The sequence below is a fragment of the Ranitomeya imitator genome, chromosome 4 (assembly GCF_032444005.1).
Source record: "Ranitomeya imitator isolate aRanImi1 chromosome 4, aRanImi1.pri, whole genome shotgun sequence".
Classification (NCBI taxonomy): domain Eukaryota; kingdom Metazoa; phylum Chordata; class Amphibia; order Anura; family Dendrobatidae; genus Ranitomeya; species Ranitomeya imitator.
Genome location: NC_091285.1, coordinates 81,545,107 through 81,571,784, shown reverse-complemented (window position 1 = coordinate 81,571,784; position 26,678 = coordinate 81,545,107). Strand labels below are relative to the sequence as shown.

The window sequence follows — 26,678 nt, the reverse complement described above, 5'->3', positions numbered from 1 at the left end:
TGCAGGTGTGAACGTAGCCTAAACCAATGCTGCACTTCATTCAACCTAGAATTTATGAATACACTGACCTCTTGGAGCTACCATTCATTGTTTCAGAGGAGTGTATCTCTACAAAATCTGATAGTCTTAGCACTGATTAGACAATGTCAATTTATATATGGACTAACTATTGAACCCGTTCTATGCCCAGGTGGGGAATATTACTATTGGTACATTTATTTTTTTGAAGACGCGGTGCCTGCGAATTCGCACAGGCAGTGTCTTCAATAAAATGGCAACGGAGATCATGGTATATGCAAGCGCTGACTCTGGCACCATTTTATTGAAGTAATGTACTAAAACATCAACATAACAGTGCACACTCCCCCGCCATAGGGATAATTCACATACACATTGTCTTCAATAAAATGACGCAGTAGTGCAGTATGTGCAAGCGCTGACCCCGGCGCCACACTGCGCAGGTGCTGCCCATCGTAGCTTTGAATAGAAGGACACATTCAATGTTATATATAAGATACGCCCCCAAATCATAACATGTAACAATAGACAAGCTGCATAGCACAGAGTTCTAAGAGAAGTGACCCCCAAATTTATATATAATGTGAAATACAATCATTTACTACATCAGACATGTCAGAAGAGCCCACAGCTTCTTTCCCTCTTCATTAACCTGCATCTTATAAATAGATCTTGTGATATCGTCCACAGATCAGTATGTGTATACCCTTGCTGTTGTTCAGATATAGTAAAGGTCTGTAACTTAGAATATAATACTTGGCCATGGCACCAAAATAAAAAATTATCGCAAATGTGAAATTACAGTTATTGCACACTGTCCTTCTGTATAAAAAAGTAGTAACATAACACGATATGGCCAAAAGTATGTGGACGCCACTCCGCATCATTGAGAAGAGCTGTGCAAGCCACATGTTATGACAAATTGAATGAAAGTTACATTTTATTTGATGCTTTGGAATCTGTTCTAGATCTTTTGGTAACTGATAGCTGTGGTGATTGGCTATACCAATGAAGTGGTGCAGGAAATCTACTTTGATAATGTAAAATTAGACCTAGAATCCCCATAGACAAAAATGGTAGCAGAATGGGACCTAGAATGCCTCCTTTACAGTTGTTAAAATACCTGATGTGCTCAATCTGCCCTAGCTAGCAATACATTCTTTTAATATAATTGGTATCTGTTCTGGAATAAAGCGACTCAGACGCACAGCAGTTGATCATGGAAAGTCACATAGTGGAGTCGCTGGGTTCTGCAGTGCCTAAAAATCACCAGAGCTGTTTGCATTGTACGTGGCAGCTCTATTGAATTGTTTTCTGCTGTCAAGCAGCAGCGCACAAGCAACGTAAGGTCATCATGCACAATGCCATGGGCTGGAGAAGTGGAGGCATCTGGAGCAATGTAACATTTTCTCTGGAATGAGTGATGCCTTACTATACGGCACTATTAGGAAGGTATTTGGGCTTAGTAGGTGCTCTGCCAACACTTCTTGCAACTTTGTTGAAGGCTCATTCCTGTTCTAGTAAGACGGTGGCCTGTGTATAAACAAAGGTCACAAAGACATGGATTGATGAGATTTGTTATAAGAAGTCCACACGGAGTGTTTATATTAAACCCCATTAATCAGCTTTGAACTTGACTGGAACACAGAATATTGGATGGACCTTCTCAGCCAATATCGGGGTCTGAATCCACAAATGCTCCTCTGTGTCACAATGCGATGTGAACGGAGCATAACAAGGCAGTTTATACAATAATGGAAATATTAAAATTATTAAATATTAAAATATGAGAGTCCTCTGTGGTTGATACCTTTTAATGGCTAACTGAAAAGATGGTAGCAAATTGCAAGCTTTCGAGTCTACTCGGGTCTCTTCATCAGTCTCGAAAGCTTGCGATTTGTTACCATCTTTTCAGTTAGCCATTAAAAGGAATCAACCACTGAGGACTCTCAAATGGCTACTGGATAACATGGTACAAATATATATTTTTCATGTACAATATGAGATTATATTTAACAGAAATATACTGCTTTAGCTATACTACTTACTAAAATCTATTTTTTTTCTATAATTACCTGGTGTGAACATGAGCAATTTCTTCAAAAAATTCACATAGGTAAACCATGAAATGCCAACTTTGTGCAATTAGACAATGAACTGCAATGGCAAAGGCAATCTGACTCCTTGTGCAATTTACTATTCCAAGTAGGTAGAGTAGAATAGAACATAGAAGAATAAAGAAATAGGCGGCTTTAGCAGCTCGGTTTCCTCTTGGTTGCGGAATAATTGAGCTATTCCGTATTGCGGGTGTCATCTGAGATAAAATAAAATTTTAAAATTTGACATCTTCAGACAAAAACATTTATTCCTAAAGTCATTCCACTAGCAACATTTACAGGGTTTTAGTATAACTTTTTTCTTAATTGATCGTGGAAAGCAATCTAGACCAAAAATGGATTGTGTGCATTAGAAAAAGTATGCTGCATTCTGTTAAATGGAACATGTCGTCAGAAAATGATCTGTTTAAAGAGAACCTGTTATGTAAAAAACAACATTAAACTGCAGATATGGGGTTAATCTGCAGGTTAGTCGAGTTCTAACCCGATGTGGTGCCAGCACTGAGAGCCCTGAGGAAATGAACTTTACTGGTTGGTAGGTGATCAAATGCTTATTTCATGCAATACAATGCCATTTAATTATGCAAAATTGCCTTCCGCAGACTACGGAGGACCCAGCATGAACTTCAACCCAATATTGTGGCCAGCATGCAGCCAGCGGGTAAGGAAAGGGTGAATCAAACACCTGAAAACCCCACCCATATGACCACAAACCTGTCCCGCCAAATTCAGGTGACAGGTTCCCTTTAATAGGCCCAGCGCAACGTCATCTTTGTTGTGTGACACACCCATGAGGTTGCGCCAGGTCCACTACTTAGAGGAGGTGCCAGTGATAACAGCATGTAGGAGCAGGTTTGCAGTGCTCTAGTCCGGTGGCCATAAATTACCACTGTGGCTGATGGACCAGGGTTTTGTGAATCTTTTTTGCTCATTTCTACATATATAGCTTAGGTAGCAAATATACGAGGATATACACATTCTTCTTTCAAACTTTAACAGTTTACAGAGAGTGACATGAATCTATAAATTATAAATACTAGATGGTGGCCAGATTCTAACGCATCGGGTATTCTAGAATATGTATGTATGTATGTACAGTTAGGGCCAGAAATATTTGGACAGTGACACAATTTTCGCGAGTTGGGCTCTGCATGCCACCACATTGGATTTGAAATGAAACCTCTACAACAGAATTCAAGTGCAGATTGTAACGTTTAATTTGAAGGGTTGAACAAAAATATCTGATAGAAAATGTAGGAATTGTACACATTTCTTTACAAACACTCCACATTTTAGGAGGTCAAAAGTAATTGGACAAATAAACATAACCCAAACAAAATATTTTTATTTTCAATATTTTGTTGCAAATCCTTTGGAGGCAATCACTGCCTTAAGTCTGGAACCCATGGACATCACCAAACGCTGGGTTTCCTCCTTCTTAATGCTTTGCCAGGCCTTTACAGCCGCAGCCTTCAGGTCTTGCTTGTTTGTGGGTCTTTCCATCTTAAGTCTGGATTTGAGCAAGTGAAATACATGCTCAATTGGGTTTAGATCTGGAGATTGACTTGGCCATTGCAGAATTTTCCACTTTTTGGCACTCATGAACTCCTGGGTAGCTTTGGCTGTATGCTTGGGGTCATTGTCCATCTGTACTATGAAGTGCCGTCCAATCAACTTTGCAGCATTTGGCTGAATCTGGGCTGAAAGTATATCCCGGTACACTTCAGAATTCATCCGGCTACTCTTGTCTGCTCTTAGACCCAGTGCCATTGAAAGCCATGCATGCCCATGCCATCACGTTGCCTCCACCATGTTTTACAGAGGATGTGGTGTGCCTTGGATCATGTGCCGTTCCCTTTCTTCTCCAAACTTTTTTCTTCCCATCATTCTGGTACAGGTTGATCTTTGTCTCATCTGTCCATAGAATACTTTTCCAGAACTGAGCTGGCTTCTTGAGGTGTTTTTCTGCAAATTTAACTCTGGCCTGTCTATTTTTGGTATTGATGAATGGTTTGCATCTAGATGTGAACCCTTTGTATTTACTGTCATGGAGTCTTCTCTTTACTGTTGACTTAGAGACAGATACACCTACTTCACTGAGAGTGTTCTGGACTTCAGTTGATGTTGTGAACGGGTTCTTCTTCACCAAATTAAGTATGCGGCGATCATCCACCACTGTTGTCATCCGTGGACGCCCAGACCTTTTTGAGTTCCCAAGCTCACCAGTCAATTCCTTTTTCCTCAGAATGTACCCAACTGTTGATTTTGCTACTCCAAGCATGTCTGCTATCTCTCTGATGGATTTTTTCTTTTTTTTCAGCCTCAGGATGTTCTGCTTCACCTCAATTGAGAGTTCCTTTGACCGCATGTTGTCTGCTCACAGCAACAGCTTCCAAATGCAAAACCACACACCTGGAATCCACCCCTGACCTTTTAACTACTTCATTGATTACAGGTTAACGAGGGAGACGCCTTCAGAGTTAATTGCAGCCCTTAGAGCCCATTGTCCAATTACTTTTGGTCCCTTGAAAAAGAGGACGCTATGCATTACAGAGCTATGATTCCTAAACCCTTTCTCCGATTTGGATGTGGAAACTATCATATTGCAGCTGGGAGTGTGCACTTTCAGCCCATATTATATATATAATTGTATTTCTGAACATGTTTTTGTAAACAGCTAAAATAACAAAACTTGTGTCACTGTCCAAATATTTCTGGCCCTAACTGTATATAGCAGCCACATAGTATATAGCAGAGGCCACGTAGTGTATAGCAAATACTACGTGGCCTGTGCTATATACTATGTGGCTGGTATATACATACATACATATTGTAGAATACCCGAAGCGTTAATACAGGCCACGCAGTATATAACAGTGGCCACGCAGTATATAACACAGCCCAAAAAGTATATAACACAGCCCACATACTATATAACACAACCCACGCCGTATATAGCAGCCACGCAGTATATAACACAGGCGGCGTAGTATATAACACAGGTCACAGGTTAAATACAGTATATAACACAGGGCACGTAGTATATAGCACAGCCCACGCAGTATATCACACAGCCCACGGAGTATATAACACAGCCCATGTACTATATAACACAGCCCACGTACTATTTAACACAGCCCACGCAGTATATAGCAGCCACGCAGTATAAAACACAGGCAAAGCAGTATATAATACAGCCCACGTAACATACACTATAACACAGGGCACGTAGTATATAGCACAGCCCACGGAGTATATCACACAGCCCACGGAGTATATAACACTGCCCATGTAGTATATAGCAGCCACGCGGTATATAACACTGCCCACGCAGTATTTAGCAGTGTGGGCACAAATCCCTGTTAAAAAAAATTATTAAAATAAAAAATAGTTATATATTCACCCCCTAGGATCCAGTGAAACTCTGGCGATGCGCGCGCGGCTGCCGCCATCTTCCATTCCCAGGATGCATTACAAAATTACCCAGATGACTTAGCGGTCTCATGAGACCGCTAAGTGTTCTGGGTAATTTCGCAATGCATCTCTGGGAATGGAAGATGACGGCCGGCGCGAGCGCATCGTCGGACGACGGAAGGTAAGAATAGCAGGTTTTTTGTTTTTTTATTATTTTTAACATTACATTTCTTTACTATTGATGCTGCATAGGCAGCATCAATAGTAAAAAAAAGTTGGGGACATACAGGGTTAATAGCAGCGGTAACGGAGTGCCGTACCCGCGGCCCGTTACCGCTGGCATTAACCCTGTGTGAGCGGTGAGTGGAGGGGATTACGGAGCGGGCGCCGGGCACTGACTGCAGGGGAGTAGGGGAGGGACTAATCGAACTGTGCCCGTTGCTGATTGGTCGCAGCAGTCATGACAGGCAGCTGGCGAGACCAATCAGCGCCGCGGTATTTCCATTATGGAAGTTGCCGACAGAAAGACGGAAGTACGCCTTAGACAATTATATATATAGATTACACACAAGTAAAATGACAATGTTATACTTCTCAGCCAATCTCAAGTTGACAAACTTTCATTCAATGAAGAACATAATTTGAAGCATTTTCCTGAAAAAAACTTTATTTGTAAAACAGCTGTACTGGTGCCCCTGGGGAACACATCTGCAAAATCTATACAGACAAGCACTGTATAGATAAGATGTATTTGATCCAAATACATGAATATCACAACAGCCCCCTTTGGGTCTAAAAATCTGCAGGCGTTCATGTGCATATTTTACAACAGGAGAAAAAAAACACTTCCTCTTGTGAAATCATCACACATCTATTCATGTTCATGATGTTTATCATTTGCAAAGATATAATAATGGGATGCTATCTATCACATTTCAGTGCAAAATGTCTCAGAGTTTAATTTAATGGCTCAGCTGTTGTGAATTCTGTGGTCAGGCTCCCTCCTGTGGTCATGAGTGGTACTTCGGCTGGTTCTGTCCATGAGCTTCCTTTGGTGGATGTGAGTGGGGCTGCGGCTTCTGAGTTTCCTTCCTCAGGTGACGAGGTTAAGTCGTTAGGTGCTGCTCTATTTAACTCCACCTAGTTCTTTGTTCCTGGCCTCCAGTCAATGTTCCAGTATTGGTCTTGCTCTCTCCTGGATCGTTCTTGTGGCCTGTCTGCCCTGCATAAGCTAAGTTCTGCTTGTGTTACTTTTGTTTGCTATTTTTTCTGTCCAGCTTGCTATATTGTTTTTTCTTGCTTGCTGGAAGCTCTGGGACGCAGAGGGAGCACCTCCGTACCGTTAGTCGGTGCGGAGGGTCTTTTTGCGCCCTCTGCGTGGTTGTTTGTAGGTTTTTGTGCTGACCGCAAAGCTATCTTTCCTATCCTCGGTCTATTCAGTAAGTCGGGCCTCACTTTGCTAAAATCTATTTCATCTCTGTGTTTGTATTTTCATCTTTACTCACAGTCATTATATGTGGGGGGCTGCCTTTTCCTTTGGGGAATTTCTCTGAGGCAAGATAGGCTTATTTTTCTATCTTCAGGGCTAGCTAGTTTCTCAGGCTGTGCCCGAGGCGCCTAGGTCTGGTCAGGAGCGCTCCACGGTTACATCTAGTGTGGTGTGATAGGATTAGGGATTGCGGTCAGCAGAGTTCCCACGTCTCAGAGCTCGTCCTATGTTATTAGTAACTATCAGGTCACTTTGTGTGCTCTTAACCACCAGGTCCATTGTGTTTCTGAATCACCAGTTCATAACACTCAGCTCAGGGACAGTTCTTATTGGAGAGAAAGATCAGTTATCCAGGTCTGTGTGTGCACAGTTTAACTAATCAAATCATCTAATGTTGATAGTGGTGCTGATGCTGAACCATCATGCTAACAGTCCTTCTAAGGGCTAATCCTGTGCTTTGCTGTTCATATCAGATACATTCTGCATTTAGCCTAGGGAGAGTTGCAGTGGAGAGAGGCAGAATACAATCTCTAGGCAAGGCTTAGGACTTTGCAGTTCATTGCTAAATTTATAGCTGCTGAACGTGACCCCATTATTTTTTTGGGGAGGGAGGGGGAATTTACAATATTGTCATCCATACAGTTAGTGTTACATTACAGTGGTATAGAAAAAAAAATGTTCATAAAATGTTTATTGGATTCAATTAGTCATCCATAGAGTTAAACGTGGTTAGTGTTACATTATGGGAGTAAATAAAACTCAAGAAAAAGGTTCAAAATGTATTTCTGTATTGAATTAGTCATCCATAGAGTTTACCGTGCTTATTGTTACATTACAGTGGTATACAGTTGTGCTCAAAAGTACATACCCCAGCAGAGTTTTTGCTTTCTTGGCCTTTTTTTTCAGATAATAATAATAATAACACTAAAACCTTTTCTCCACTCATGGTTAGTGATTGGGTGAAACCATTTATTGTCAAACTACTGTGCTTTCTCTTTTTAAATCATAATGACAACCCAAAACATCCAAATGACCCTGATCAAAAGTTCACATACCCTGGTGATTTTGGCCTGATAACATGCACAGAAGTTGACACAAATGGGTTTGAATGGCTACTAAAGGTAACATTCTCATATGTGACCTGTTTGCTGGTAATTAGCATGTATGCATAAAAGCTGAGTGAGTTTCTGGGATCCAGACAGACTCTTGCATCTTTCATCCAGCCACTGACATTTCTGGATTGTGAGTCATGGGGAAAGCAAAAGAATTGCCAACAGATCTACGGGAAAAGGTAGTTGAACTGTATAAAACAGGAAAGGGATACAAAAAGATATCCAAGGAATTGATCATGCTAGTCAGCAGCATTCAAACTGTGATTAACAAATGGAAAATCAGAGGCTCTGTAAAAACAAAACCACGGTCAGGTAGACCAACAAAAATATTGTCCACAACGGCCAGAAAAATTGTTTGGGATGCAAAGAAAAACCCACAAATCACATCAGCTGAAATACTGGACTCTCTGGAAACTAGTGATCTGGCTGTTTCAAGATGTACAGGTCCTTCTCAAAAAATTAGCATATAGTGTTAAATTTCATTATTTACCATAATGTAATGATTACAATTAAACTTTCATATATTATAGATTCATTATCCACCAACTGAAATTTGTCAGGTCTTTTATTGTTTTAATACTGATGATTTTGGCATACAACTCCTGATAACCCAAAAAACCTGTCTCAATAAATTAGCATATCAAGAAAAGGTTCTCTAAACGACCTATTACCCTAATCTTCTGAATCAACTAATTAACTCTAAACACATTCAAAAGATACCTGAGGCTTTTATAAACTCCCTGCCTGGTTCATTACTCAAAACCCCCATCATGGGTAAGACTAGCGACCTGACAGATGTCAAGAAGGCCATCATTGACACCCTCAAGCAAGAGGGTAAGACCCAGAAAGAAATTTCTCAACAAATAGGCTGTTCCCAGAGTGCTGTATCAAGGCACCTCAATGGTAAGTCTGTTGGAAGGAAACAATGTGGCAGAAAACGCTGTACAACGAGAAGAGGAGACCGAACCCTGAGGAAGATTGTGGAGAAGGACCGATTCCAGACCTTGGGGAACCTGAGGAAGCAGTGGACTGAGTCTGGTGTGGAAACATCCAGAGCCACCGTGCACAGGCGTGTGCAGGAAATGGGCTACAGGTGCCGAAATGGGCTACAGAGAAGCAGCACTGGACTGTTGCTAAGTGGTCCCAAGTACTTTTTTCTGATGAAAGCAAATTTTGCATGTCATTCGGAAATCAAGGTGCCAGAGTCTGGAGGAAGACTGGGGAGAAGGAAATGCCAAAATGCCTGAAGTCCAGTGTCAAGTACCCACAGTCAGTGATGGTGTGGGGTGCCATGTCAGCTGCTGGTGTTGGTCCACTGTGTTTCATCAAGGGCAGGGTCAATGCAGCTAGCTATCAGGAGATTTTGGAGCACTTCATGCTTCCATCGGCTGAAATGCTTTATGGAGATGAAGATTTCATTTTTCAGCACGACCTGGCACCTGCTCACAGTGCCAAAACCACTGGTAAATGGTTTACTGACCATGGTATTACTGTGCTCAATTGGCCTGCCAACTCTCCTGACCTGAACCCCATAGAGAATCTGTGGGATATTGTGAAGAGAAAGTTGAGAGACGCAAGACCCAACACTCTGGATGAGCTTAAGGCCGCTATTGAAGCATCCTGGGCCTCCATAACATCTCAGCAGTGTCACAGGCTGATTGCCTCCATGCCACGCCGCATTGAAGCAGTCATTTCTGCCAAAGGATTCCCGACCAAGTATTGAGTGCATAACTGAACATTATTATTTGATGGTTTTTTTGTTTGTTATTAAAAAACACTTTTATTTGATTGGATGGGTGAAATATGCTAATTTATTGAGACAGGTTTTTTGGGTTATCAGGAGTTGTATGCCAAAATCATCAGTATTAAAACAATAAAAGACCTGACAAATTTCAGTTGGTGGATAATGAATCTATAATATATGAAAGTTTAATTGTAATCATTACATTATGGTAAATAATGAAATTTAACACTATATGCTAATTTTTTGAGAAGGACCTGTATAATAAGAAGAAAGTTGGAGAAAATTTGGGCTGCATGGTCGAGTCACCAGAAGAAAGATATTACTGCGCAAATGCCACAAAGTATCTCACCAATAATACGCAAAACAGCACAGAGACAAGCCTCAAAAGGTCTGGAACAAGGTAATTTGGAGTGATGAGACCAAAATTGAACTTCTTGGCCACAATCATAAACGTTACATTTGGAGAGAGGTTAGCAAGGCCTATGATGAAAGGAACACCATCCCTGCTGTAAAGCACGGAGGTGGATTGTTGATGTTTTGGGGATGTGTGAGCTACAAAGGCACAGGAAACTTGGTCAAAGTTGAAGGAAAAATGAATGCAGCACATTATCAGCAAATAATGGAGGCAAATTTGCACTCAAAAGCCCGGAAGCTGCACATGGGACACACTTGGACGTTCCAACATGACAGCGATCCAAAACACAAGGCCAAGTCATTGGCTACAGCAGAACATAGTGAAGGTTCTGGAGTGGCCATCTCAGTCACCTGACCTCAATATCATTGAGCCACTCTGGGGAGATCCCAAGTGCGCAGTTCATGCTAGACAGCCCAGGACGTTACAGGAACTGGATGCTTTTTGCCAAGAAGAGTGGGCAGCTTTACCATCTGAGAAAATAAAGAATCTCATCCACAACTACCACAAAAGATGTCATTGATGTTAGAGGGGGCAATACATGGTATTAAGAAATGGGGTATGTGAACTTTTGATCAGGGTCATTTGGATGTTTTGGGTTGTCATTATGATTTAAAAAGAGAAAACACAGTAGTTTGACATTAAATGGCTTCACCCAACCACTAACCATAAGTGGAGGAAAGGTTTTTGTGTTATCATTCATATTCTCTGAAAAAAGGCCAAGAAAGCAAAATTTCTGCCGGGGTATGTAAACTTTTGAGCACAATTTTATATAGCCACAAAAAAACAGTAAAAAAATGTTTTTCTGGATTCAAATAGTCATCTATACAGTTTAACGTGGTTAGTGTTATATTACGGTAGTAAATAAAACTGCCCCAAAAAGTTCAACATTTTTTTCTGGATTCAATTCGTTATCCATAGACTTTAACACATTGCTTAGTGGTACATTATGGTGGTATATAAAACTGCCAAAAAACATTCAAAATATTTTTGTGGATTAAATTAGTCATCCATACAGTTCGATGTGCTCTCTGTAAATTTACGGCGGTTTAAAATTTTTATAAACCACTTGGCCTGCTACAGTTGACCAATATTTTGGATTCCAAAAGTTGACTATTGTCATCCATACAGTTTATCCTGCTTTGTGTAAAATTATGATGTTCTAAATTTTTTTTAACTCACGTGTCCTCCTACTGTTGACCAAATTTTTTTGTTCATTAAAAATGTAGTTTCAATTAATAAAGGAAACTTGGTTTCCAGAGGCCTAGCAATTAGAAAATGCATAAGGCATGCGGTAGGGGACAGGGAAGTGGAAGTGCTGATGATGGTGAACACAGACATTGAGGATGTGGGGCAGGTGTCACTATGCCTGTTGTTGGAGAACAAGAAACATGCTCATCCATGACATATAGCTTCCTTTCCTACTTTGCAGGGTGGCTTTTAAAGCCACACCAGTGAGAACAGGTAATAGGTTGAATAGCAAATAATGCTTCCAGCATGCTTGCCAGCACCACCCAGTCTTTCATGCGTCCACTCTCGCCAGTCAACAGTCTGGATAACTTAATCTTCTCCCTGATCCTCCTTCCTCCCACCATGTTGAGTCTCTGGAGACCAGTGATCCCACCCTAGGATACCCCGAGGAGTTCTTTACAACATCATTTCTTGATTGGGGCCTCTCACCCTGCATGCTCCAAGAGGGACAGGAGCAGATGCTGTGTGTAACGATGCATAAAACTTAGAGCAGCCACAGTCACAAGAAGATGACAGTGGGGAATGGCAAATTTTGTCTCAGGTGGCAGAAGATGATGAGACGCAGTTGCCGATAATTAAGGTTTTTGTTAAGTTACCAAATCAGAAGGACCACGGTGCTGCAGTAATGGATAATGAAGTCACTGACCTAATCTGGGAAGCTGGCATGCAGAGCAGTGTCAGCAGCAGTGAGGGGGACGAATTGGCAGCACCAAAACAGGAAGGAAGAGGCAGTGGGGTTATCAGAGAGAGATAATGGGCAACTGTTCACGCTTGTGAATATTTCTGTCAAAGAGTTAGGGGTTACCCAGTCTGAAATTTTTTTATAGAGCGTTCTGATATAAAAAATGGTCAGTTGTAATCTTTGCCATGCCAAGATCAGAAGGGGCTTGATCACTAAGAGCTTAACCACCAGCAGCATGATTAGGCACATGTCATTTAAGCACCCAACTCGGTGAGACGAATGCCTGGAACAACTATTAGTGCCAGTGGGTGACACCTCTGCCTCTTCCCCTGCGCTAGGTACTTCCCAATTCCCTGTCTACAGCTGCGCAGTGCATTCGGCACTTGCGCATGCGAGAAGCACTACACCACCAACGGGAACATAAGCAAGATGTGGGGGAGAAACAGCACTGTGACCACGCCCATCCGACCTGACCAGCCTGATTGACAGGCGAAAAAGGCCACTTTTGTAAGGTATTTCGGCAGCATAGGTAGGGAATCAGGGGACAAAAAATACCCTATTGTAAAGCACAGCTCAGGCCCTTTTTAACGGTATTTTTATCTCCTACTGAAAAAACGGGGTGACAGGTTCCCTTTAAGTTTCTGATACAATAAGCAATGGTTTGAAATCTCAAGGTCATCCATATTATTAGTTTCTAGGAACCACATTTTTATTTGTCACGTTATGCAGAGTCCTTCTTTCCTCTTTTTTTATGTCTTGCTCCTAGCGAGCAATTGAATTGTCAGGTTTCCCCAGTCTTTTATGCTACAAATAGAGCTATTGTCAAAACAAGAAAAATATATTGTCTTCAAAACATCTTGCATGTCAATAGAGTGTTACTATTCATGTAATTCTTTGATCAGGTCAGGGCCATTTGCCCTGAGCCAGCGCTTAACCCACTTACACATATTTTCCCCTATCCCCATTATTCTCATTTTATGTATCAACCTTTTGTGTGGCACCGTATCAAAAGCTTTTGAAAAGTCCATATACACTACGTCCAGTGGGTTCCCTTGGTCCAGTCCGGAACCTACCTATTCATAGAAGCTGATCAGATTAGTCTGATATGAACGGTCCCTAGTAAAACCGTGCTGATACTGGGTCATTGTGAGGATTAATTGAGGAGACTAAAGGGTGGACCCACTGGACCGCGACGACGAACCTCCCACGGGCGAGCTGACCAAGTGCTCCACCCCTATATATAGTACGTAAGCTGGCAGATCCCCTGCTTTGAGGTGGGCTCCGGCGGTGAGCCCACCTCAAAGCTGCGACATGTCAGCTGTTTTGTACAGCTGGCATGTGCGCGCAATGAGCGCGTGCGGAATCGCGATCCGCCCGCGCCCATTAACTAGTTAAATGCCACCGTCAAGCGCTGATAGCGGCATTTAACTAGCGCTCCCAGTCGCGCGGCCATAACAACCAGAGGTCTCCTTGAGACCTCTATGGTTGTTGATGGCCAATTGCTTTGAGCGCCACTCTGTGGTCGGCGTTCAAAGTACACCTGCATTTCTGCTACATAGAGGGGATCTGTACTTCACCTCTATATAGCAGAGGCGATCGTGTAGTGCATGCTTCTAGCCTCTCATGGAGGCTATTGAAGCATGCCAAAATTAAAAAAAAAGTTTAAAAATATAAAAAAAATAAAAAATATATAAAAGTTAAAATCACCCCCCTTTTGCCCCAATCAAAATAAAACAATTAAAAAAAAATCAAACATACACATATTTGGTATCGCCGCATTCAGAATCGCCCGATCTATCAATACAAACAAAGGATTAACCTGAATGCTAAATGGCGTAGCAAGAAAAAAAATCAAAACGCCAAAATTATGTTTTTTTGGTCGCCGCGACATTGAATTAAAATGCAATAACGGGCGATCAAAAGAACATATCTACACCAAAATGGTATCATTAAAAACGCCAGCTCGGCACACAAAAAAATAAGCCCTCACCTGACCCCAGATCACGAAAATTGGAGACGCTACGGGTATCGGAAAATCACACAATTTTTTTTTTAAATTTTTTTTTTAGCAAACTTTGGAATTTTTTTCACCACTTAGATAAAAAATAACCTAAACATTTTAGGTGTCTATGAACTCGTAATGACCTAGAGAATCATAATGGCAGGTTAGTTTTAGCATTTGGTGAACCTAGCAAAAATGCCAAACAAAAAACAAGTGTGAGATTGCACTTTTTTTGCAATTTCATCACACGTTTTCTGTTCCATGGCATGGTAAAACCAATGGTATCATTCAAAAGTACATCTCGTTCCGCAAAAAATAAGCCCTCACATGGCCATATTGACGAAAAAATAAAAAAGTTATGGCTCTGGGAAGGAGGGGAGCGAAAAACGAAAATGAAAAAACGGAAAAAGCTCCGGAGGTGAAGGGGTTAACTACGTAATGCTTTCTTTTTGTCACTTATTGCGCCCCTTACAGCTCTATTTAGCCATATTGGTTTCCTCCTATTTCTAGTATGTTTATTCCCATACGGTATATACTGTGCACAGGTCCTATCCAGGATGCTAATAAATGTCTCCCATTTTCTTTGTGTATTTTTATGTCTCAGGATATCGTCCCAGTTAATTGCACCAAGATCCTCTCTCATCCGATGGAAATTTGCCCTCCTGAAGTTTAGTGTTTCCTATCCCTGAGCCAGCTCTTAACCCACTTACACATATTTTCCCCTATCCCAATGGGGAATATGTGCGCGTGCGCCGAGGAACCTAGAGCGCGCGCGCACCCGAAGTGGAGTGGGGGCCGAGCGCACAGGGGAAGAAGACCGGAAGCAAGCAGGGACGCGCCGGGATGCCGCAGCGAGGTGAGTATGCAGCGCAAGCGGCGGGAGCATAACAGTCATGAGGTTATTCCTCTTCAGAAACTCCAGTATAGCATCCCTTAGAATGCCCTCCAGGATTTTACCCACAGTAGAGGTTAAGCTTACTGGCCTATAATTACCGAGTTCAGTTTTTGTCGCCTTTTTGAATATTGGCACCACATTTGCTATATGCCAGTCCTGTGGTACAGACCCTGTTATTATGGAGTCTTTAAAGATTAAAAATAATGGTCTATCAATGACTGTACTTAATTCCTGCAGTACTCGGGGGTGTATCCCGTCCGGAGATTTGTCAATTTTAGTGATTTTTAGACGCCAACGTAGTTCCTGCTGGGTTAAGCAGGTGACATTTAATGGGGAATTTTTATCACTAGTCATTTTGTCTGCCATGGGATTTTCTTGTGTAAATACTGATGAAAAAAAAGTCATTTAGCATATTGGCTTTTTCCTAATCCTCATCCACCATTTCACCCAGACTATTTTTAAGGGGGCCAACACTATCATTTTTTAGTTTCAATAAGTGACAAAAAGAAAGCATTTAGGGTATGTGCACACGTCAGGATTTCTTGCAGAAATTTCCTGAAGAAAACCGGAAATTTTCTGCAAGAAATCCGCATTTTTTTGTGTGTTTTTTTCCCGCTTTTTTCGCATTTTTTTTAGCATTTTGCAAGCGAAATTAGCTTGCAGAATGCTAAAGTTTTCCAAGCGATCTGTAGCATCACTTGGAAAACTGACTGACAGGTTGGTCACACTTGTCAAACATAGTGTTTGACAAGTGTGACCAACTTTGTACTATAGATGCTACCTATGCAGCATCAATAGTAAAAGATAGAATGTTTAAAAATAATAAAAAAAATAAAAAAAATGGTTATACTTACCTGCAGACAGCCGAACTCCTCAGCGGCGTCCGTTCCTATAGATGGTATGTGTGTGCAGGACCTTCGATGACGTCGCGGTCACGTGAGCGGTCACATGAGCGGTCACGCGACCAATCACAAGATGGCGACGTCATCGCAGGTCCTTCACACAGAGCATCTATAGGAATGGAAGAGAGAGCATGCACCGATGAGAGGCGGGAGGACTCCGGGCCATCAGAGGGTGAGTATATCACTATTTTTTATTTTAATTCTTTTTTTTTTTTTACCAATTATATGGTGCCCAGTCCGTGGAGGAGAGTCTCCTCTCCTCCACCCTGGGTACCAACCGCACATAATCTGCTTACTTCCCGCATGGTGTGCACAGCCCCATGCGGAAAGTAAGCAGATCAATGCATTCCTAGGTGTGCGGAATCCCCGCAATTCCGCAAATTTAACCCCTTTCTGACCTCGGACGGGATAGTACGTCCGAGGTCAGAAGCCCCGCTTTGATGCGGGCTCCGGCGGTGAGCCCGCATCAAAGCCGGGACATGTCAGCTGTTTTGAACAGCTGACATATGTCCGTAATAGGCGCGGGCAGAATCGCGATCTGCCCGCGCCTATTAACTAGTTAAATGCCGCTGTCAAACGCAGACAGCGGCATTTAACTACCGCATCCGGCCGGGCGGACGGAAATGACGGCATCGCCGACTACGTCACATGATCGGAGGTCGGTCGATGCTTGTACATAGTAACCATAGAGGTCCTTGAGACCTCTATGGTTACTGATCGCCTGTAGCTGTGAGCGCCACCCTGTGGTCGGCGCTCACAGCACACCTGATTTTCTGCTACATAGCAGCGAACAGCAGATCGCTGCTATGTAGTAGAGCCGATCGTGCTGTGCCTGCTTCTAGCCTCCCATGGAGGCTATTGAAGCATGGCAAAAGAAAAAAAAAAGTTAAAAAAATGTGAAAAAAATAAAAAAAATATAAAAGTTTAAATCACCCCCCTTTCGCCCCAATCAAAATAAATCAATAAAAAAAAATCAAATCTACACATATTTAGTATCGCTGCGTTTAGAATCGCCCGATCTATCAAATAAAAAAAAGGATTAACCTGATCGCTACATGGCGTAGCGAGAAAAAAATTCAAAACGCCAGAATTACTTTTTTTGGTCGCCGCGACATTGCATTAGAATGCAATAACGGGCGATCAAAAGAACGTATCTGCACCGAAATGCTATCATTAAAAACGTCATCTCGGCTCGCAAAAAATAAGCCCTAACGCGACCCCAGATCACGAAAAATGGAGACGCTACGAGTATCGGAATATGGCGTAATTTTTTTTTTTTTTTAGCAAAGTTTGGAATTTTTTTTCACCACTTAGGTAAAAAATAACCTAGTCATGCTAGGTGTCTATGAACTCGTACTGACATGGAGAATCATAATGTCAGGTCAGTTTTAGCATTTATTGAACCTATCAAAAAAGCCAAACAAAAAACAAGTGTGGGACTGCACTTTTTTTTGCAATTTCACCGCACTTGGAATTTTTTTTTCCCGTTTTCTAGTACACGACATGCTAAAACCAATGATGTCATTCAAAAGTACTCGTCCCGCAAAAAATAAGCCCTCACATGGCCATATTGATGTAAAAATAAAAAAGTTATGGCTCTGGGAAGGAGGGGACTGAAAAACGAACACGGAAAAATGAAAAATCCCAAGGTCATTAAGGGGTTAATGAACATGTTGCTTTTTTTTCCACAATGCGATTTTTTCACAGAAAAAAAAGTAACATTTGCACAAGAAATGCGGAATACACAAATAATAGGATGCATATGTAAGCGTTTTTTCCGCGTTTTTGTATCACGTTTTTATAGCGAAAAACGCAAAAAAACGTGAAAAATACTGAACGTGTGCACATGGCCTTAGAGAATTAAAGGAAGTAGGTAGTGATGAGGCATTAAATAAATACAAAAAATTAAATAAATTCTGTAAAAAGCAAATCAAGGCAGCAAAGATTGAGACAGAGAGACTCATTGCCAGAGAGAGTAAAAATAATCCCAAAATATTCTTTACATAGTAACATAGTTAGTAAGGCTGAAAAAAGACATTTGTCCATCCAGTTCAGCCTATATTCCATCATAATAAATCCCCAGATCTACGTCCTTCTACAGAACCTAATAACTGTATGATACAATATTGTTTTGCTCCAGGAAGACATCCAGGCCTCTCTTGAACCCCTCGACTGAGTTCGCCATCACCACCTCCTCAGGCAAGCAATTCCAGATTCTCACTGCCCTAACAGTAAAGAATCCTCTTCTATGTTGGTGGATAAACCTTCTCTCCTCCAGACGCAAAGAATGCTCCCTTGTGCCCGTCACCTTCCTTGGTATAAACAGATCCTCAGCGAGATATTTGTATTGTCCCCTTATATACTTATACATGGTTATTAGATCGCCCCTCAGTCATCTTTTTTCTAGACTAAATAATCCTAATTTCGCTAATCTATCTGGGTATTGTAGTTCTCCCATCTCCTTTATTAATTTTGTTGCCCTCCTTTGTACTCTCTCTAGTTCCACTATATCCTGCCTGAGCACCGGTGCCCAAAACTGGACACAGTACTCCATGTGCGGTCTAACTAGGGATTTGTACAGAGGCAGTATAATGCTCTCATCATGTGTATCCAGACCTCTTGTAATGCACCCCATGATCCTGTTTGCCTTGGCAGCTGCTGCCTGGCACTGGCTGCTAGAGGTAAGTTTATCATTAACTAGGATCCCCAAGTCCTTCTCCCTGTCAGATTTACCCAGTGGTTTCCCGTTCAGTGTGTAGTGGTGACATTGATTCCTTCTTCCCATGTGTATAACCTTACATTTATCATTGTTAAACCTCATCTGCCACCTTTCAGCCCAAGTTTCCAACTTATCCAGATCCATCTGTAGCAGAATACTATCTTCTCTTCTATTAACTGCTTTACATAGTTTTGTATCATCTGCAAATATCAATGTTTTACTGTGTAAACCTTCTACCAGATCATTAATGAATATGTTGAAGAGAACAGGTCCCAATACCGACCCCTGCGGTACCCAACTGGTCACAGCGACCCAGTTAGAGACTATACCATTTATAACCACCCTCTGCTTTCTATCACTAAGCCAGTTACTAACCCATTTACACACATTTTCCCCCAGACCAAGCATTCTCATTTTTGCTTTGGAAAAATCGAGATATACCACGTCCAATGACTCACCGTGGTCCAGCCTATAGCTTACCTCTTCATAAAAACTGATTAGATTGGTTTGACAGGAGCGATTTCTCATAAACCCATGCTGATATGGAGTTAAACAGTTATTCTCATTGAGATAATCCAGAATAACATCCCTCAGAAACCTTTCAAATATTTTACCAACAATAGAGGTTAGACTTACTGGCCTATAATTTCCAGGTTCACTTTTAGAGCCCTTTTTGAATATTGGCACCACATTTGCTATGCGCCAGTCCTGCGGAACAGACCCCGTCGCTATAGAGTCCCTAAAAATAAGAAATAATGGTTTATCTATTACATCACTTAGTTCTCTTATTACTCGTGGGTGTATGCCATCCGGACCCGGAGATTTATCTATTTTAATCTTATTTAGCCGGTTTCGCACCTCTTCTTGGGTTAGATTGGTGACCCTTAATATAGGGTTTTCATTGTTTCTTGGGATTTCACCTAGCATTTCATTTTCCACCGTGAATACCGTGGAGAAGAAGGTGTTTAATATGTTAGCTTTTTCCTCGTCATCTACAACCATTCTTTCCTCACTATTTTTTAAGGGGCCTACATTTTCAGTTTTTATTCTTTTACTATTGATATAGTTGAAGAACAGTTTGGGATTAGTTTTACTCTCCTTAGCAATGTGCTTCTCTGTTTCCTTTTTGGCAGCTTTAATTAGTTTTTTAGATAAAGTATTTTTCTCCCTATAGTTTTTTAGAGCTTCAATGGTGCCATCCTGCTTTAGTAGTGCAAATGCTTTCTTTTTACTGTTAATTGCCTGTCTTACTTCTTTGTTTAGCCACATTGGGTTTTTCCTATTTCTAGTCCTTTTATTCCCACAAGGTATAAACCGCTTACAGTGCCTATTTAGGATGTTCTTAAACATTTTCCATTTATTATCTGTATTCTTATTTCTGAGGATATTGTCCCAGTCTACCAGATTAAGGGCATCTCTAAGATGGTCAAACTTTGCCTTCCTAAAGTTCAGTGTTTTTGTGACTCCCTGACAAGTCCCCCTAGTGAAAGACAGGTGAAACTGTACAATATTGTGGTCGCTATTTCCTAGATGCCAGACCACCTGCAGATTTGTTATTCTGTCAGGTCTATTAGATAGTATTAGGTCTAAAAGTGCTGCTCCTTTGGTTGGATTCTGCACCAATTGTGAAAGATAATTTTTATTGGTTATTAGCAGAAACCTGTTGCCTTTATGGGTTTCACAGGTTTCTGTTTCCCAGTTAATATCCGGGTAGTTAAAGTCCCCCATAACCAGGACCTCATTATGGGTTGCAGCTTCATCTATCTGCTTTAGAAGTAGACTTTCCATGATTCCTGTTATATTTGGGGGTTTGTAACAGACCCCAATGAGAATTTTGTTACCATTTTCCCTCCATGAATTTCGACCCATATGGACTCGACATCCTCATTCCCTTTGCTAATATCCTCCCTTAAAGTGAACTTTAGACAAGACTTTACATAGAGACAAACCCCTCCTCCTCTCCGATTTTTACGATCCTTTCTAAACAGACTGTAGCCCTGTAAGTTAACTGCCCAGTCATAGCTTTCATCTAACCATGTCTCAGTTATTCCCACTATGTCAAAGTTACCTGTAGATATTTCTGCTTCTAGTTCTTCTATCTTGTTTGTCAGGCTTTTGGCGTTTGCGAGCATGCAGTTTAGAGGATTTTGTTTTGTTCTAATCTCCTCGCTGTGGATTGTTTTAGAAATGTTCTTACCTCCCTTCTGAGTATGTTTTCCTGGGTCTTCTTTGTTCGAGTCTAATGTTTTTCTTCCCGTCCCCTCTTCTTCTAGTTTAACGCCCTCCTGATGAGTGTAGCGAGTCTTCTGGCGAATGTGTGTTTCCCAGGTTTGTTGAGGTGTAGTCCGTCTCTGGCGAGGAGTCCATCGTACAAGTAATTCACACCGTGGTCCAGGAATCCGAATCCTTGTTGTCTGCACCATCGTCTTAGCCAGTTGTTCGCATCAAGGATCCTGTTCCATCTCCTGGTGCCATGCCCGTCTACTGGAAGGATAGAAGAAAAAACTACCTGTGCATCCAGTTCCTTTACTTTCTTCCCCAACTCTTCAAAGTCCTTGCAGATTGTCGGTAGGTCCTTCCTTGCCGTGTCATTGGTGCCAACATGTATCAGAAGAAATGGGTGGACGTCCTTGGAGCTGAGGAGCTTTGGTATCCTATCGGTCACATCCTTGATCATTGCACCTGGAAGGCAGCATACTTCTCTTGCGGTTATGTCCGGTCTGCAGATGGCTGCTTCTGTGCCTCTCAGTAGTGAGTCTCCCACCACCACCACTCTTCGTTGCTTCTTGGCTGTACTTTTTGCTGTCACTTGTTGCTGTGTGCCCTTTTCTTTTTTGCTTGCTGGTATTGCTTCATCCTTAGGTGTGCCATCTTCATCCTCTACAAAGATTTGATATCGGTTCTTCAGTTGTGTGGTTGGTGATTTCTCCATGGTCTTCTTGCTTCTTTTGGTCACATGCTTCCACTCATCTGCTTTTGGAGGTTCTCTGACACTTTTTTCACCTTCTGTGACCAGTAGAGATGCTTCTGTTCTGTCTAGGAAGTCTTCATTCTCTTTGATGAGTTTCAAAGAAGCAAGAAGACCATGGAGAAATCACCAACCACACAACTGAAGAACCGATATCAAATCTTTGTAGAGGATGAAGATGGCACACCTAAGAATGAAGCAATACCAGCAAGCAAAAAAGAAAAGGGCACACAGCAACAAGTGACAGCAAAAAGTACAGCCAAGAAGCAACGAAGAGTGGTGGTGGTGGGAGACTCACTACTGAGAGGCACCGAAGCAGCCATCTGCAGACCGGACATAACTGCAAGAGAAGTATGCTGCCTTCCAGGTGCGATGATCAAGGATGTGACCGATAGCATACCAAAGCTCTTCAGCTCCAAGGACGTCCACCCATTTCTTCTGATACATGTTGGCACCAATGACACGGCAAGGAAGGACCTACCGACAATCTGCAAGGACTTTGAAGAGTTGGGGAAGAAAGTAAAGGAACTGGATGCACAGGTAGTTTTTTCTTCTATCCTTCCAGTAGACGGGCATGGCACCAGGAGATGGAACAGGATCCTTGATGCAAACAACTGGCTAAGACGATGGTGCAGACAACAAGGATTTGGATTCCTGGACCACGGTGTGAATTACTGGTATGATGGACTCCTCGCCAGAGACGGACTACACCTCAACAAACCTGGGAAACACACATTCGCCAGAAGACTCGCTACACTCATCAGGAGGGCGTTAAACTAGAAGAAGAGGGGACGGGAAGAAAAACATTAGACTCGAACAAAGACGACCCAGGAAAACATACTCAGAAGGGAGGTAAGAACATTTCTAAAACAATCCACAGTGAGGAGATTGGAACAAAACAAAATCCTCTAAACTGCATGCTCGCAAACGCCAGAAGCCTGACAAACAAGATGGAAGAACTAGAAGCAGAAATATCTACAGGTAACTTTGACATAGTGGGAATAACCGAGACATGGTTAGATGAAAGCTATGACTGGGCAGTTAACTTACAGGGTTACAGTCTGTTTAGAAAGGATCGTAAAAATCGGAGAGGAGGAGGGGTTTGTCTCTATATAAAGTCTTGTCTAAAGTCCACTTTAAGGGAGGATATTAGCGAAGGGAATGAGGATGTCGAGTCCATATGGGTTGAAATTCATGGAGGGAAAAATGGTAACAAAATTCTCATTGGGGTCTGTTACAAACCCCCAAATATAACAGAAAGCATGGAAAGTCTACTTCTAAAGCAGATAGATGAAGCTGCAACCCATAATGAGGTCCTGGTTATGGGAGACTTTAACTACCCGGATATTAACTGGGAAACAGAAACCTGTGAAACCCATAAAGGCAACAGGTTTCTGCTAATAACCAAGAAAAATTATCTTTCACAATTGGTGCAGAATCCAACCAGAGGAGCAGCACTTTTAGACCTAATACTATCTAATAGACCTGACAGAATAACAAATCTGCAGGTGGTTGGGCATTTAGGAAATAGCGACCACAATATTGTGCAGTTTCACCTGTCTTTCACTAGGGGGACTTGTCAGGGAGTCACAAAAACATTGAACTTTAGGAAGGCAAAGTTTGAACAGCTTAGAGATGCCCTTAATCTGGTAGACTGGGACAATATCCTCAGAAATGAGAATACAGATAATAAATGGGAAATGTTTAAGAACATCCTAAATAGGCAGTGTAAGCGGTTTATACCTTGTGGGAATAAAAAGACTAGAAATAGGAAAAACCCAATGTGGCTAAACAAAGAAGTAAGACAGGCAATTAACAGTAAAAAGAAAGCATTTGCACTACTAAAGCAGGATGGCACCATTGAAGCTCTAAAAAACTATAGGGAGAAAAATACTTTATCTAAAAAACTAATTAAAGCTGCCAAAAAGGAAACAGAGAAGCACATTGCTAAGGAGAGTAAAACTAATCCCAAACTGTTCTTCAACTATATCAATAGTAAAAGAATAAAACTGAAAATGTAGGCCCCTTAAAAAATAGTGAGGAAAGAATGGTTGTAGATGACGAGGAAAAAGCTAACATATTAAACACCTTCTTCTCCACGGTATTCACGGTGGAAAATGAAATGCTAGGTGAAATCCCAAGAAACAATGAAAACCCTATATTAAGGGTCACCAATCTAACCCAAGAAGAGGTGCGAAACCGGCTAAATAAGATTAAAATAGATAAATCTCCGGGTCCGGATGGCATACACCCACGAGTACTAAGAGAACTAAGTAATGTAATAGATAAACCATTATTTCTTATTTTTAGTGACTCTATAGCGACAGGGTCTGTTCCGCAGGACTGGCGCATAGCAAATGTGGTGCCAATATTCAAAAAGGGCTCTAAAAGTGAACCTGGAAATTATAGGCCAGTAAGTCTAACCTCTATTGTTGGTAAAATATTTGAAGGGTTTCTGAGGGATGTTATTCTGGATTATCTCAATGAGAATAACTGTTTAACTCCATATCAGCATGGGTTTATGAGAAATCGCTCCTGTCAAACCAATCTAATCAGTTTTTATGAAGAGGTAAGCTATAGACTGGACCACGGTGAGTCATTGGACGTGGTATATCTCGATTTTTCCAAAGCGTTTGATACCGTGCCGCACAAGAGGTTGGTACACAAAATGAGAATGCTTGGTCTGGGGGAAAATGTGTGTAAATGGGTTAGTAACTGGCTTAGTGATAGAAAGCAGAGGGTGGTTATAAATGGTATAGTCTCTAACTGGGTCGCTGTGACCAGTGGGGTACCGCAGGGGTCAGTATTGGGACCTGTTCTCTTCAACATATTCATTAATGATCTGGTAGAAGGTTTACACAGTAAAATATCGATATTTGCAGATGATACAAAACTATGTAAAGCAGTTAATACAAGAGAAGATAGTATTCTGATACAGATGGATCTGGATAAGTTGGAAACTTGGGCTGAAAGGTGGCAGATGAGGTTTAACAATGATAAATGTAAGGTTATACACATGGGAAGAGGGAATCAATATCACCATTACACACTGAACGGGAAACCACTGGGTAAATCTGACAGGGAGAAGGACTTGGGGATCCTAGTTAATGATAAACTTACCTGGAGCAGCCAGTGCCAGGCAGCAGCTGCCAAGGCAAACAGGATCATGGGGTGCATTAAAAGAGGTCTGGATACACATGATGAGAGCATTATACTGCCTCTGTACAAATCCCTAGTTAGACCGCACATGGAGTACTGTGTCCAGTTTTGGGCACCGGTGCTCAGGAAGGATATAATGGAACTAGAGAGAGTACAAAGGAGGGCAACAAAATTAATAAAGGGGATGGGAGAACTACAATACCCAGATAGATTAGCGAAATTAGGATTATTTAGTCTAGAAAAAAGACGACTGAGGGGCGATCTAATAACCATGTATAAGTATATAAGGGGACAATACAAATATCTCGCTGAGGATCTGTTTATACCAAGGAAGGTGACGGGCACAAGGGGGCATTCTTTGCGTCTGGAGGAGAGAAGGTTTTTCCACCAACATAGAAGAGGATTCTTTACTGTTAGGGCAGTGAGAATCTGGAATTGCTTGCCTGAGGAGGTGGTGATGGCGAACTCAGTCGAGGGGTTCAAGAGAGGCCTGGATGTCTTCCTGGAGCAGAACAATATTGTATCATACAATTATTAGGTTCTGTAGAAGGACGTAGATCTGGGTATTTATTATGATGGAATATAGGCTGAACTGGATGGACAAATGTCTTTTTTCGGCCTTACTAACTATGTTACTATGTTACTATGTAAAGTTGATATTCTTTCTTCCAGACCCCGCACCTTTTCTTCTAAAAGGGCCACTAGTCTACAATTCTGACAGGTGAAATTGGATTCTTCTTCTGGTCGATCTGTGAACATGTAGCACATGCTGCAGTTCACCATGTAGATTGTCACATCTGCCATGTTGCTCCTAGATCCTGCTGACTTGCTGTGTGTTTTCCTTCTTGTGTAATCTACTCAGCCAAGCTTTCTTGCAATAATGTCCTACAGGCAAATTATCCTCCTCAAGCATGAATCCCTGGTTTGGTGATGCTTTCCAAGCAGCTGGTCCCGGCTGTACCCAACGATCTTCTTGCTGAGGGAGACTCTTCGCTTTTCCCAGAAGGCACCTGGAATATGCAAATTATCCTCCTCAAGCTTGAATCTCTGGTTTGGTGATGCTTTCCAAGCAGCTGGTCCCGACTGTACCCAACGATCTTCTTGCTGAGGGAGACTCTTCGCTTTTCCCAGAAGGCACCTGGATTATGCAAATTATCCTCCTCAAGCTTGAATCCCTGGTTTGGTGATGCTTTCCAAGCAGCTGGTCCCGGCTGTACCCAACGATCTTCTTGCTGAGGGAGACTCTTCGCTTTTCCCAGAGGGCACCTGGAATATGCAAATTATCCTCCTCAAGCTTGAATCCCCGGTTTAGTGATGCTTTCCAAGCAGCTGGTCCCGGCTGTACCCAACGATCTTCTTGCTGAGGGAGACTCTTCGCTTTTCCCAGAAGGGTCCTGGAATATGCAAATTATCCTCCTCAAGCTTGAATCCCTGGTTTGGTGATGCTTTCCAAGCAGCTGGTCCCGGCTGTACCCAACAATCTTCTTGCTGAGGGAGACTCTTCGCTTTTCCCAGAAGGCACCTGGAATATGCAAATTATCCTCCTCAAGCTTGAATCCCTGGTTTGGTGATGCTTTCCAAGCAGCTGGTCCCGGCTGTACCCAACGATCTTCTTGCTGAGGGAGACTCTTCGCTTTTCCCAGAAGGCACCTGGAATATGCAAATTATCCTCCTCAAGCTTGAATCCCTGGTTTCTTTAACTACGTAATGCTTTCTTTTTGTCACTTATTGCACCCCTTACAGCTCTATTTAGCCACATTGGTTTCCTCCTATATATTCTGCACACGTCCTATC

General features: G+C 41.9%; 1 protein-coding gene across 1 annotated transcript in view; it reads right to left on the bottom strand.

The window, feature by feature from the left end:
• The window catches only part of STING1 (stimulator of interferon response cGAMP interactor 1), a 126,895-nt gene that overhangs the window by 88,779 nt on the left and 11,438 nt on the right, over window positions 1–26,678 (bottom strand). Inside the window, exon 2 of the mRNA XM_069761967.1 lies at window positions 2,094–2,332. Coding sequence (XP_069618068.1) covers window positions 2,094–2,332 — 239 coding nt within the window. The remainder of the gene's footprint in view (window positions 1–2,093; window positions 2,333–26,678) is intronic.